This window comes from Mustelus asterias, chromosome 10 (assembly GCF_964213995.1).
Source record: "Mustelus asterias chromosome 10, sMusAst1.hap1.1, whole genome shotgun sequence".
Taxonomy (NCBI): domain Eukaryota; kingdom Metazoa; phylum Chordata; class Chondrichthyes; order Carcharhiniformes; family Triakidae; genus Mustelus; species Mustelus asterias.
The window spans coordinates 89,699,203-89,714,614 of NC_135810.1; the positions used below are offsets into that span (position 1 = coordinate 89,699,203).

Genomic DNA, 15,412 nt, shown 5'->3' on the forward strand with positions numbered 1-15,412 from the left:
GCATCACATGTCGCACCAAGTGATTTAAAGATTTGATCATTTCAATATTCTCAGCCTCATCAAACAAATATAACACAATTTTCCAGGGATCGTACATATATTTTGTAATGAAATCTGAAATTATTTCTCACTTAAACTTCTCACACAAACTCAAGTGAGCGCTGACGAAGGGTCATCCAGACTTGAAATGTTGCCTCTATTCTCTCTGCACAGATGCTTTCTGGCCTGCTGAGATTTGATGTGGAGATGCCGGCGTTGGACTGGGGTAAACACAGTGAGAAGTTTCACAACACCAGGTTGGACTTTAACCTGGTGTTGTTAAACTTCTTACTCTGCTGAGATTTTCCAGCATTTTCTGTTTTTGTTTCAGATTCCAGAATCCGCAGTATTTTGCTTTTATCTCAAGTTGCTTCGTGCAACAAGTACTTTTATTTTCCATAATATGCCAGAATGTCTCTGTGCATTCCATTCATATTACACGTTCTTCTCCCTGCAGTGAAAGTGCTGCTCTAGCAGCAGTTTAAGTGATTCACAAGCCACCAAGTGGACAACAATGGAGAGACGTAGTGGTGAATTCTAGAACCTTTATCACGTTGAATTACATCACATTCCACGTGCACACAACAGCACAGGATACAAAGAATCCAACCTGATCTTTTGTCTTCTGTCCATTTGAGGGATTGTTTGAAATTTTGGGGAGATTACTAAAACTATGCTGACCAAGCAACAGTGCATTGACTCAAGTATAGAATTGGCACACAGGTATCACTATGAACCGATACATTTTGTTCACATGCTGACAGCTTTAGAAACAAGCACCAAAGGACAACTTGACCTGTTGCATGTCCATGAGTGGAAATGGTTTGCAAGGTGAATGTACAAATATTTCCTCCTCAAACCAACATTATATTGGGCCGCATTTTGCTATGAGCAGTGATGAACAGTGCCGACTGAGTCGGAGACTTGCATTTTCTCACAGGCTTGGACTTTTGTATGGCAAGCTCCTGTCAGTTAGCAGCCAAAAATCACAACACCCTCTACAGAGCATCTGGGACCTTTGCAAAGTGAGCTGTGAACAACTGTGCATCTCCCTAACCAAACAGATTGAAGAACCTTAGAGGGGTGCTGCAAGAAGCAGTGTTGCAGCCTCAGCCACATATATAGAAATTTTATGGCACAGGAGATGGCCATTCAGTCCAACCTATATTAATGACTTAAGTGAAGGGAGCAAGTGCAATATATTCAATTTCATAATGATATAACGTTCAGTAGGACAGTTAGTTGCAAGGAGGACACAAGAGGTGGAATTGTATACACCCCGCCCCTTCCGGAGGCAGATTTGAAGGCGGGGATAAAGTGCAGGGTGAAGGTTCAGCCATTTCTGAATTCCTCCAATACGGCTCTGGGCAGCAAGAGTGCAGGGCGGCCTCCTCACCTGCAAGCTAATTGAGGCCCTTATGTAGCCACTTAAGGGCCTCATCGCACCAACTGAAATTCTACCAACGACTATTGGGGAACTCACCGTGTCGGACAACAGGACAGCAAACCCTATCGGGACTTGCCTATGGTTTAATTGAGGGCAAGGGTCCCTTATACTCACACACCTGTGCCCAATCAAGGTAACCAGCATTGGGAAGGGAAACCCCACAAGATGATACCACCCTTCCTGTAACCCTCTTCCCTGATATGTCCATCCTGTCCCACAGACCTCTCTCCAGGTATCCATCAGCAATACCTGGTAAAGGCCCACTACCGGCATTGGCACTGTCAATACTGGGGAGGTGCTTACCTCTGATTACTTGGCAAAATACAGGGATAATATTTTCACTCTGCATGGGGTTTGATTCAACGGGATGCCCGATGAACACAATAACACTGAGTTACAAGCAGGAATAGGCCATTCGGCCCTCAGCCCTGCTCCACATTCAATAAGATCATGGCTGGTCTGACTGCAGCCTTAACTCCACTTTCCTGTATGTCACGCATAAGCCTGGATTCCCTTGTTGATGAAAAATCTGCTTAACTCAGCCCTGAACACATTCAATAACCCAGCCTCCACTGCTCTCTGGGGAAGAGAATTCTACTGACTAATGACTGTTAATTAATTAAATCATTAATCAGGTAAGTGTCTGATTTTCACAAAATTGCTTTGGGCCTCTGAAAATGTTCAATGTAGGGTTCCCGCTGGTTTACCAGCCGGTAGATGTGAACTTTGCCTAGAATATTAAATTCTGCCCAAGGAATCCGCAAAGGAGTATAGATAGATAAAGCAAATGGGCAAGAAGATGGCAGGTGTGGGAAAATGTGAGCTTATACACTTTAGTAGGAAAAATAAAAATGGAATTTAAAAAAAATGTTGGTATATTTTTATATGTTGCTGTTCAGAGGATGTCCTTGAACTTTGCATATGAAAATATTAACATGCTCGTGCATCTCGCAACTAGGGAGGCAAATTGCATGTTGGGCTTTATTGTAAGGGGTTCAGAGTACAAGAGTAAGGAAGTTTTGTTGCAACTGTATAGGGCTTTCGGGAGACTACACTTGGGAGTACTGCATACTGTTTTGGTCTCTGTACTTAAAATGATGATTCTTACCTTAGAGGGAGTGCTATGTAGATTCACTGGATTGATTCCTGATATGAGAGGGTTGGCCAATAAGGAGATATTGAATTGGGTGGGCCTTCTCCCCAGAGTTTAGAAAAATAAAAAGGAAATCTCATTGAAATGTAAGATTCTGAGGGGGAGGATGTTGGGAGGTGATCTCCCGTCTAGAACAAGTGATCACAATCTCAGGATAAGGGTTGGCCATTTTGAACTGAGTTGAGGAGAAATTTCGTCTCTCAACAGTTGTGAATCGTTGGAATTCTCTATCCCATTTGTTGAATATATTCAAGGCCAAGATCATTAGATTCTTGGATTCTAAGGGAGTCAAGAAAAATGGGTATCAAATATGAATCTGGAATTGAGATTGAAGATTTGCCATGATCTATGGAATAACATAGCAGATAGGAGGGGCCATATGGCCTACTTATCTAAATGGGCAATGCAGCTTGAGTCAGGTAGTATAAATTAGAATGTTGAATTCAAAGGTTAAAAGCAAGCAAACGAGGGAAAAAGAAATGTTGGATTCAGAGTGAAAGAAGAAAGAAACAAAGAAAGTCTTTCTTTTTACAATAATTAAAAGCTCCCACAATAATTAAAAACTGAAGCAATAAGATTTGTAAAAGTTCATTTTCAGTGCCAAAGAGGTTGTTTGGCAGTATTTAAGACTTACCATGCCATGAAAAGTTAAGTACACTGGAATGAACAAGCCCCAACTTTTATGGTGAGTTTAATCCACATCCATGAAGTTAGTACATCTTGCTAAGGGGCAATTTAGCATGGCCAATCAACCTAACTCGCACACTTTTGGACTGAGAGGGGAAACCAGAGCCCCCGGAGGAAACCTACGTAAACACGGGCAGAATGTGCAAATATTTTTTTTAATTCTCTTTTGTTCAGATGCAACTGAGAGATTTGGAACAAGTATTTTCACCAACAAACTTTCAAAATGATAGTACAAAACACAATTAATGAAATATAAACAAGAAAAATTAGGTAACAACCTGCACTAGTTTAGTGTCGTGTCCAGTGTAGACCACGAGGCCTTGAATCCATTGCGTGTTCCTCAGCTGTGCTCCTCTCAACAGAATTTGATCAGGTCCCACGGGAACAGGACTGCAGCAGGATAATAATAACAATTATATACTCAAATCCAAACTCTGCACACTACATATATGTACAGCTATTTGATTCAAAGCTGCAATTTTAATGATGTAAATTCAAAGGCCACAAGCAACTGTGTTTACAATGTTGCAGAAAATGGGAAAAATTGTACTCCAGCAGCTGCATCCCAAATTACAGGGAGTGCTCCTCTTGTCCATCAATCACACCCATGAAGTCGTCTATGCAATCCCTACTCAGCAAAAATGCAGAAACAAGTACAAGTATCTCTCTGAAAAATGGGAAAAGATCCAAACTAAAATTGAGCAAACAGAGGTCTATTCATAGAGTCAGGGCAACACGGTGGCACAGTGGTTCGCATTGCTGCCTCACAGCGCCAGGTACCCAGGTTCGATTCCCGGCTTGGGTTACTGTCCGTGTAGAGTTTGCACGTTCTCCCAGTGTCAGCGTGGGTTTCCTCCGGGTGCTCCGGTTACCTCCCACAGTCAAAAGATGTGCAGGTTGGGTTGATTGGCCATGCTAAATTGACTCTGGTGTCAGGGGGATTAGCAGGGTAAATATGTGGGGTTACAGGAATAGGGCCAAGGTGCGATTGTGGTTGGTGCAAACTCAATGGACCGAATGGCCTCCTTCTGCACTGTAGGGATTCTATGAATGGTGACAGGGCAGCAGTTGGTTGGATAATCTGATGAGCCTTACAATGAAGCAGGAGGATTTGTGCCTTCCTACATTACCCTGCAGTGGTCAGATCCCAAGCCCTTTGACTTGGTTCATTTATCTATTCTCTTGACAAAAGAATAGGCTATGGTCTCACAAAACCAAACTAGGTAGACAACTCAATTTAAATAAGAATATCCCAAAGCAATGACAGAAACATAATCAGACAAAAGCTGAAGGAGGAAATAATAGGAGGGGGTGAGGAAAAGCTTCTCAGAGGATGACAGCCTTGTCTCAGTGATAGCATTGTTATAATTCAGGTCAGAAACTCCAAAGTGTTTTGTGAAGTCCGCCTGGATCATAAGTTTTGCACTTTGAATTTGGCTAGCGTGAACATGAGATATTTCACTTCAGGTATGATTCAAATGGTCCACTAAGGAGCTTTTATCAAACAAAGTTTATTTAAGAATGCAGTTAACATGTATAGAAAGAAAAGTAGCAATAACCTTTACCAATTACAAACAAGAAGAAAAATCATGATATTGTATAACCTTAACAACTAAACACCGTTCCAATGAAACAAACCCCATGAACGAAACCTTTGCCACAGGTTTAACACAGCAAAGACTAATGCTCACGTGATACTGGAACGGAGTCCTTTGGTTGGAGAATTGAAACTCTGACTTCTCAGCCTTGTAACTTCCAGCAGCCCTCTGGATATACACCCAGAACAGCTTGAAGTCAGAACAGCTTCCCAAAACATCAGGGAGAGAGAGAGAGAGAGAGACTCAAGGCAAGCTAACCACCAAAAGCAGATTTTTCAAAACCAGGAAGAGAAACACTGCTTTCCAGCTTGATGTCTACCCCTTTTTAAACTAAAACTGAAAATGAATCCTTAGATTTTCCCCTGGGGTGGAACCACCTGGCTTTAACTGGTCAATCAATCTTCCCTCTCATAATGCAAGGTCATAAAAAATCCCAGAGTAAAAATAACCAAAACCCCACTTAAGCCATTGAAGTAGCAAAACAAAGGACTTCGAGCAGACGGCCCTGCAACAATGAGAAAAAAAATGAAAAGGTCTGCTTACAACTGCAGAGAACATGATAAAAAAAAACATTTCTGAAAGGTACACTAACGTCACAGCACCCTTAGCACAGAATCATAATATTTAGTATTCAAAGATCATTCCAGTTCTTAAGCACAAAATCTCAAATGACTCTTCAGTGCAGTACTGAAAAGAGTGCTGCACTGTAGAAAATGTCATCTATTGAGTCAATATACTTGCCATGTTAATATAAAAGATTGCATGACAGGATTCAAAGACAAGCAGGAGAGTTCATATGTTGTTCTAGTATTGCAAATATCTAGTTTGTCATTCATATGTTTTAGAATATAACTTTTAGTTTTGTGAATTGAAGGGTTAAATGCAAGACAAATGGAAAAGTCTGATTGAGAAACTGATAAACAATCATCAAACAAATCAAATAGCCTAGGTTTGGTTAACCTGTGTTCATCATACAGGTCAGAGTTGATAGTGAAAATAAAGTTAAACAATGTGTGACCACTCTCTGGACCTCTTAGTGGAATGAGTCTGATGAGAGGGCAATTACATCCACTAGAAATATAAATTCATATGGGTTACATAATCAAAGAGTTGTGTTGAAGGCAAATGATTAATTTATATTTCTGTTTGAGACCATTCCAAAGTATGCCATGTTGTCATTGAGATGAGATATAGGAGTTTTTAGTTTATTTATTAGTGTCACAAGTAGGCTTACATTAGCACTGCAATGAGTGGAAGGTTCTTTTGCTTAAGTTAACTGGGTGTTTGCTCACGAAGCAAGAAATTTTGCTTTGGTGTAGTTTGCATCTAACTGGATTGAGAGAGCCAATAGGGGCCGATTGCCAGTCAGGCAGAGGAAAATATTAATCCTATTGTTCACCATGCAGAAAATGGGTGGGGTCCAAGCTCAGTTTGGATTTTGAAGGAAAAAACAACTGGAAGATTTGCCTAGTTTGCAGCTACAAGACAAAAATCTATGATGTACCTCTGAAAGTCTATTGGCAGAAAGGAGTCAGCAGAATTAGCTTGGAAGCTGAGAGAAGGCAGGTGGATAGCTGCTGGCAACCAGAACGCGGACCTGAGGCATCCACAGTTGCAGTATTAAATAAAAGTTAGATGGTCGGCAAAAAGCTAATAGAAGGATCCCCAAATATGGCCATGGAGAATTGCTGGAACATTGAGGTGAATTGAAATGAATCCCAGAGGGCTGTAGCATGCCTTGGGGGTTGGTCTTTAAAGAAGTGAATGATTGTATTGTATAAAGGAAATGGTTGGGGGGGGGGGGGGGCGGTTGTAAAAAGTAGAAGTGAGTTCATAGTATATGTAATCACAAGCCATAGTGTTAATGGTGCTGAAGTGCTCAATTTGTTTAATTCTTATATACAATGTTTGTTTTTGTTTAAACTCATCAAATCCTGTGGCATAGTTCTGTCAGTTAATTATAGGCTGTTCCGATTTCTCTTTAAATGTTAACATGTTGACTGTAACACTTGTCAACTTACCCTCACTGAGTACCATCAAAACAGCAACATTGGTCAGTTATCTCATTATAGTTTATGGGATCCAACTGTGCACAATCAGTTGCTCTGCTTTCTCTATATTGTAACAGTGGCTACACTTCAAATGTACTTCATTGGCTTTGAGATATTCTGAGGTCGTGAGAAAGTGGAAAAGAACTTTAGCCCTAGATGGCTGAAAGAACCATCACCAATAGGGGCGAGATGGAACAGGGGACGCATGAAGCCAGATTTGGATAACTGCAAATTTATCATAAGGCTATAAAGAACTGGAGCGGCAAAGTCATGAATGGATTTCAACTTAAGAAGAATTCAAAATTGAAGGCTTTGGGACACTGGAACCAATGTAGATCAGCAGAAGAATGATGAGTGAGAAGGACTTGCTGTTCATTGGGATACATACAGCAGGGCTGAAATTCATCAGGATGGAGGTTCGGATTGCATCCAAGAAAGGTTTGGAACAGTCAAGTCTGGAAGTGACAGACACGAAATAGCACTCTTTTTGATACTTTCAGAGAGCTTGGGTGTTGCTGGCTTGGTCAACATTTATTTGTCCATTGCCAATTGTCTTTGAAAATTTGGTAGTGAGCCATTTTCTTGAACCCGAGTCCATATGGTGCAGGTACACATACACTGCTGTTAGGAAAGGAGTTCCAGGAACAACAATAGTTCCCAGCCAGGATAGTGTGGGACTTAAACTGGAATTTGCAGTGATGCTGCTCCAAGGTCCCCCAGATTTCCTTCCCTCAAGGACAATAGCAAACCTGATGGGCTTTCACGACAATCTACTGTGATTACATGTTCACTATGACTTGAGAATAGCTTTTAATTCCAGATTTATTAATTGAATTTAAATTCTACCAGTTTCCAATGTGGGATTTGAACCCATGTCCCCAGAACTTTAGTCTGGGCTGCAAGCAAATTTTGACAGCAGATGGACTTAGGGAAGGGTGGGGATAGACGATGCTGTAAAAGTGAAAGTCAGCAGGCTTTATGATGCAGGGGGAATGGGGGCAGGAAATGCAGATCATGGTCAAATACGATGTTGAGGGTGGGAACAATCAGCTTCAACCTGAGATATTAGCCAAGGAGAGAGCTGAAATTAGGAGTGAGAGTATGAAGGTTATGATGAGGGTAAAAGATGACATATTTAGTCTTCCCAATGTTAAAATGGAGAAAATTGCAGCTCATCCAGGACTGAATGACAACACAAGGTCTATGGAGAGGTTGAGAGGTGATGGAGAGATAAAGTTGGGTGATGGTCATGTGTATGATCATAATTTTGGATAATGTCACTGAGGGCAATATAGATAAGGAAGAGTAAAGGACCACTGAAAACTGGATATACAAGACTGGAGCCATTCCATTCAACTGAAGAACAGAAAAGAGGAGAATACTGCATTCAACCACATCAAAAGCTGCGGGAGGGTGGGTGGAATAGAACAAAGAAAAAGAGGAGGAAAATAACGAGTTGAAAATGACATGTAACCATATGATGAATTCCTGTTAAACTTAGTAATGTGTGTAATGGATTAACTACTGAGAAAAATTACAGTTTTGAAACACATATCTTGTGAAGACTAGCTCCGATTTGAACTGACAGCATTAAATCCCCCAATGCCATAGTTCCGACCATAACATAATCAAGGTCAAAAATGAAAGGCAACAGTGACCATCAATTATAATGCTTAAAGGTATAATTATCAATGTGTTGCCAGGACTGGTAAAGCACATAAAATTACCCATCAATGCAACCCTCCTAAAGTGTAAATTGTTGCATTGTTTCCATAGAAAGCATTACAATAGGTTCGCTGTACCCATTTTAATGGAGTTTGGAAAACACATCTTCATATTATGTGTTTTTTAAAGTTAAGAACTTTGATGTTTTTTAATATCTCCATTTTCAGAACCGAGCCTGAATCCTTTTGTATTTTTGAAGAAAACTTCAAAATGATTTGAGTTAAGCTTGCTCTAACTGCTCTATGGTGGAGTGTGTCTCTGCTCCTCGACTGAATGACCACTTGTGGGGTCAGCTTCCTAACTGGCACACAGATGAGATGGTAATAATATGGCCAGATTTACTCACGTATCTTCTTCTGGCCCAATCGCTGACATAATCCGAGCCACAGATCTTAAGCCCACCCTCCAGAATGGGGAGCAAGAGAGCCTAATGAAGTTAAAGAAAATTATACAAATGGAGGAGAAGAACAAGTATTTCAAAACTTTGCAATACCCATTGCTCCCAATTCGGAGGTTGCCAGTGAAGTCATAGAGATGTCGATTGGGTCCATCACATTCCAAACTCCCAGTCATCTTCATTAAGTCAGCAGTAGACAGAATATTACTAGTCACGGACAAGCCCTAAGAGAAAAGAAAGATAAATAGCATTTAGGTGATTCCATTTTACAAAGAAATTCTAGGAACATAGTAAATATTTCTCAAGGCATTAACCAAACAAATGCCCATAAAACTCCCAGAAACATTACAGGTAATAGATCTTCCGACAGTGACGAACTGTTAATCAGTAATTAATCTATTGTAGGTTATGGATGTCCTGTGCATGGCTCAGTTTTGGTATTTAAATTAGTTACGCTGAAGTTAGAAGTGTTTTTATTTCTACTAATTCTTTCAGAGTAACTATAAGCATATCACTGGCAGAACCACCCAAAGTCAGCAATTTAAATCGCTTTGTTGGATGGTTCCGAGCATAGTGCAATTGTCCAGGAGAAGTCAGTGCTTCTGGACAACTGCCAGGTAAACTCTTACATGGGAACATCTGAGAGACTGCGCAGTGCGTCGTTGGGGTATCCCTCAAATCCAATGCTGGGGAGCCAGGAAATTACAGGCCCATTTGTCCATCAGGACCTAAATATAAAATATTTCTCAAAAACACCAAGTTGGAGTGGAACTTCATTTACCTGTCGTACTTTAAGATTTGTTTCCCCATCCAGATTAGATGTTTCAATATAACACATGGCCTGTGGCTCACTAGGAAATGAAAAAGCAATTAGTTCAATGATCTACAGAAACATCACAAAAAAACATCCTGTGCACCTTTGCATGAAAGCAACTATAAACAAAAAAGGGGCACTCAACATTAAAAAATGATTCAATGACACAGGAGAACCCATTAAAGCTGACAGTGATGGACAATGCAAGGCCTGATCTTGGATTTTAATCAATTTCTTTCTTCAAGCAGAAAATCAGATTGGTTACTGTGAAGATGAGTTTATCTAAAAATCCATTAGATTCCTGATTTATTCCTTTATTCCCTTCCCTCTCCACTTCAGGTTCCTGCCCATTACTCTTCCAACTATAAAGTCACATTACCATGCTCTAAGCCTCTCCCAAATTTTGCCTCCTCTTTGGACAGCATTGCCGCTTGCTGGCTGCAGTTCTATAGCACTTGCAGCCCTTCAATTGCTCAGCACAGCGTCCTGACACATCAGAAGATGTATCAGCAGGTTGCAGGAGACGTCACAACTAAATCAAACTGTGTTCTCAGCATTACATATGACAACTTGCAGCAGGTTTCATTGGATAAATATATGCGAACATCAGCTGAATTTTCCTCTCGACAATTGTTTTTGATTTGATTTATTATTGTCACATGTATTAACATACAGTGAGAAGGATTATTTCTTGCACACCACACAGACAAAGCAAACCATACATAGAGAAGGAAAGGAGAGAGTGCAGAATGTAGTGTTACAGTCATAGCTAGGGTGTAGAGAAAGATCAACTTAATATTATGAGGTAGGTCCATTCAAAAGTCTGATGGCAGCAGGGAAGACCCTAAATTCTACACTGGCCAAGATTAATTGGCATAGACCAGACTGAACTTGGGCTCTTCTTGACTTTGTTCCACACAGAATATGCTCCAAGGCTTAGCCAGATACAGAGTTTATCTACTTTTGCATCAGTCGTTAACTTCATAAATGTTGGTCTCACTTATGCAAGGATTTCTGGTGCCATTGTATATTCATCAATACAGAAATTAGCTGATAAAGATAACCTGAAATAATTGGTGGACAAAACAATCAACACTGAGAAATAAAGAAAAATTATTGCATAAGTTACATTTGATAAACAGATCTAATTGAACTGATAACAAAGCTGAGTAAATAACTCAAGGTCGCATAAAAACGGAAGTGAAATGCAATTATGTCAGCACCTTTTCAACAACAATGTTGGGATTTTCCTCTCATTATTTATTAATGAAAGCATGCTCAGACAGTAATTGGCTAACTACTTCCCTGATAATGGATAAAAACAATGTCAGCCTAGCTTTATTTCTGATAGGTTTAATTGAATAGCAAATTGAAGGTTACTCCAAAGTGAGTTCATCAAAACAACCTGAACAACTTTGAAAATTTCCCAATCACCTTCAATGTTCCAAGACATTAAAATGTTCATCAAGACTTACAATTTGTTCTATTATACAATGTCATTTTCCTCACAAAGACATATCTTCTGCGACTCTATAAAGTTTGCAGACTAAAATCCTTATCGTCTGTTATGAGGGACATGCTTTTAAATACTGTGGAGCTGTACTCTCTGGAAATGAACATCTGCCTGGTGGCATTATCAAAGCAACCTTGCAGAGCATTAGGAAAACCCACATGGTGTTTAGGAGGCATTTGAGGAGACAGCAAACACATACAAAGAAAATTTAGGGATTAATGCTGTTGTCTGAGAGCTATTGGCCAGGCACAGAGTAGCACAGGCCTTAGGGGAAGTCTGTTGAACCCACCATGTTATTTAGTGGCAAGTTAAGAAAACACATTTAGCAGATGCACTTGGAATAAAATTGATACTGATCCTGACAGTACTCAACAGTATATTTGGATAAGGGTATAAAAGTAGCAGTGTGTACTTTAAAAAAGAAAATTTTCCTCTCAGAGGGACTGACCGTGCAGAGGTTTAACTTTTTCAATTTTAGGAATTTGAATCAGAATGCAGCTAGAGTTACCATAAATTACCATAGATCATGGTGTATAAGTCGATCTTTGAAGACTCCCAAAACCCTTCCAAAAATGGGTGGTGACTTATACGCCAAATATAAAATGTGAATCAAAGGCGTGGGTGTGATTGTGACCTTTTTGAAATGTGGAAAAAGCACCACCGGTCATTTATATTGAATTAATGTGGCATGATTTATTAAATTAATTAATTGTAAGTTACCTTCAACCATAATCAAGAGCGTTTTAAAACCTGTCAAATTCATTGTCTTCAATATTCGATGCAGAGTAAATTGAATTCATTCAGAGTCACTTTTGGCTATGGCATCATTGTAAGGATCCCACTCTGGGTCAGATGTAGGGAGGAATTTCCCCCCCAAAATTTTAAGTTATCACAAATGTTTAAAAATTGGAGTGTTGCACTCCCGTATTTTCAGCCAGCTACCACACGCAATTTTCCCACATTGTCAATTTATTTGGCAGTTTCACGCTAGTTTGGGCGGGGGGCGGGGGGGGGGGGGGGGGTGGTTGGTTGATGCAGAGCCCAAGATAATCGGGGATGCCGGCTGCAGACTGCTAGGCATGCACCCTAATCTCTCATATGCTGGGTACAAGTGTACATAGTATATGGGAGACCCTCCCTGCCCCCCCAGATTGCCAACCCCTCAAAGACCCCCTCTCTGAACACCACCCCCCACAGATTCCCCTGATCACCACCCCAGAAACATCCCCCCCGCACCCCAATCAGCAACTGGTGGGCTGTGCCAGGGTGCCAAGTGCCTGCCCCCAACCACCTGAGGGGGGCCTCAATGGGCTCTGGTCCCACCAGTGAGGCCATCACATCAGGTCCCCGTTGGTGGGGACCATCTGTGATCCTCATCGGTGAAGATCTCCACTGGTGAGGTCAGAAAGCTAAGGAAACCCGGACTACTATGTCCCGGGCTCACTAATCGCATTTAAATTATGTTATAAATATTTAAATCAGCCTCGCCAGTCAGCAAAAATGGCCTGGGAGGATTGCAAATGGCCTGACGTCGGGCACGGTTCACCATTTTATCCTCCTGCATAAATTTCCTGCCCCGCTGCTCTGGTCGATTAGCATAACAGGGCGGAAAGATCATGCTTGTGATATTTTTGGCTTCAGAATCATCCCACCACACCAAATCATCTTCCTCTCCATCCACTGATCAGTATTCTGCATTTTATTAATGACCTAATGACAGTTTGTGCACTAATAGTATCCCACTACTTGATGACAAAACCACACAAAACATCAAGCGGGGCAATGCGCATATTTCCACACATTTTCTAGCGCAGCAGGCCAGGAAAATCACGTGGGGGGCACTTCGCAAGATCCCCGCAAGTGTTTGCGCCCCGCTAGTGTCTCCCAACACCTGATTTCTGGCGTGGAAATCGGCGGGGAGGTGGGGCTAGCATTTAAATTATATTTTACAGATCATTTAAATGCTATTAGCAGGCCCGGAACAGAATTTCCCCCAGCCCACTAGCCTTTCCCCACCCCCTGCCAGAATTTTTCACTCCAGCAGGGATTACAGTAACTCCCCACTTTCGGGGAACCAGCAGCCTGCACCCCCTGGCACTGCCCAAGGGGCAAAGTGCCCATGCCCAGGGGGAATCTTGGAACTGCCCCCTGGGCAGTGCCAAGGAGCAGGGCTTAGGGGCCCATTAGTGGGGTTGGGGGGTTCTGCTGCCGCTCTGCATTGGGATCGATGGGGATGGAAGGGAAGCCAGCGATCGGAATGGGCGAGCGGGGGCGTCTGCCGGGGGGGGGGGGGGGGGGTGGGGGGTGGTGGCAGGAATGGTCGGGAGGCTGCGATCGGGCCTTGGGGGGCAGTAGACTGGCCAGCGATTGAGCTGGCAGCAAACGGGAGACTGACAGTGCAGGGCCACTGCACATGTGCGGAGCCCCGCTGGTTTCAGCCTCCTGGGCAGGAAGAGGCCCCACCCCCTGAAATCTAATGATATTCACATTGGTGGCCTCTGCTTTGCACAGAGTTTGGGAGATTCTAGTGTGAACGCCCACTGAAAAATCCAGGGTAATTTACTCTACAGTTCCATGGTTTTCCCACAAATTCAACATTTAGAATTTTTTTTTAAGAATTCCACCCTTTGTTTTTTTCTGTCAATGATTCACCTGTTCCATTTGGTGTGAACATGATCTTTGAGTGGCTTGTTCAGGTGCACTTCCAAAGTTTGAACTACGAACCTTAGACCTCTGATATAACAGCAATGTGCATGTTAATTCTTCACAGGCAACTTTTGATTTTTTATGTTCTATGGGACCTAAATATGTCCCACACTAATAAACAGCATTTTTACATCAGCCACTGAGACACCTAATCCACACATTATCAACCCACAACTTCACTCTATCCTCATTCATCCAGCCAGTGTCATGGACATGTGCAAATACTCCTGCAGGGAACTTACTGCTCGGCATGGTTTCATGTTTGAAAATTTTGTTCCGTTAGCCATGCAACCTAGCACCACAATGAATCACATCTTCTCAAGTCCTGTAGTTTTCAACAGAACGGATTTCAAATCTTTCCAATCCACAATTCTGCTACTGAGCAAACTGAAGTTCATGGGTGTTTCATCTCTACTACTGATGTGGGCACTCATGTACATCAAATCAGGCACAGTGTTGTCATCTTGTGAGCATTTCAAAGGCTGTTGCCCTCTCATATGAATGAACTCTATCGAAATACTTATTTTTTAAACTAATGACATTAATAGGAGGAACATGCACAAATATAAAAATCACTAGCCTCTGAATAAATTAAGAATTGGAGATCTTGTTATATTTTTAAAAAATAGTTCAATGTCATTATTGAGCCCTCAAAATACTTAGTCACATGTCAGGAGGTCTGTTTATTCATTCAGAACTACCAACACCTAAACGTTTTAGAATATGTAGGTATTTGTTAAAATGACAGCATTGAAAACAATCATCATTGCTCGTAAAGCCTCATTCTGAACAACCTGCAATGAACAACCTCAAATGGTGACTGACCTGGAGGAGATAATGATCATATCAGCTGGGAGACGCTGTCCATTGGTCACCTTCACAACATCCCCCACTGCAACCTTCAAAAAAGAACAATGTGATATGGGAAGGAAAAGAACAGAAGACACTAAAAACCAACACATGCACCTGAAATTCAGTTACATTCTTGAAGATGTCAAGCTTCAGTTTTGTTTTCATCCAGCTCATTAAAGTTTAAATTTGGACTTGACACTGAAAATACCGTCGAATTAAACATGTTAATTAGCTCTTTCAGTAAATTAGCTTGGCTGCAATTCCTTACTTCCCAAACTATATATCAATTCAAATGTTGAACTTTATGGTTGAGAGTTAACATTTAAAGCTGTGCACTAATTCTAAAGACAAACTGATCTTTTCTTTATAGGAATTGTTAGACTGTGAAGGACATTCAAAGCAAATTGTGGACTTCAAAAATTTGCCCATC

At 41.3% G+C, this 15,412-nt stretch overlaps 1 protein-coding gene across 1 annotated transcript in view; it reads right to left on the reverse strand.

Moving 5' to 3' along the window:
• atp8a2 (ATPase phospholipid transporting 8A2) overlaps positions 1–15,020 on the reverse strand; it is a 329,927-nt gene extending 314,907 nt beyond the window's left edge. Inside the window, exons 1-4 of the mRNA XM_078221449.1 lie at positions 14,956–15,020; positions 9,879–9,948; positions 9,194–9,321; positions 3,605–3,716 (exon numbers count right to left, since the gene is read on the reverse strand). Of these exons, the coding sequence (XP_078077575.1) occupies positions 3,605–3,716; positions 9,194–9,321; positions 9,879–9,948; positions 14,956–14,975 (330 nt within the window). The 5' untranslated portion in view covers positions 14,976–15,020. The remainder of the gene's footprint in view (positions 1–3,604; positions 3,717–9,193; positions 9,322–9,878; positions 9,949–14,955) is intronic.
• Positions 15,021–15,412: the final 392 nt, after the last annotated feature.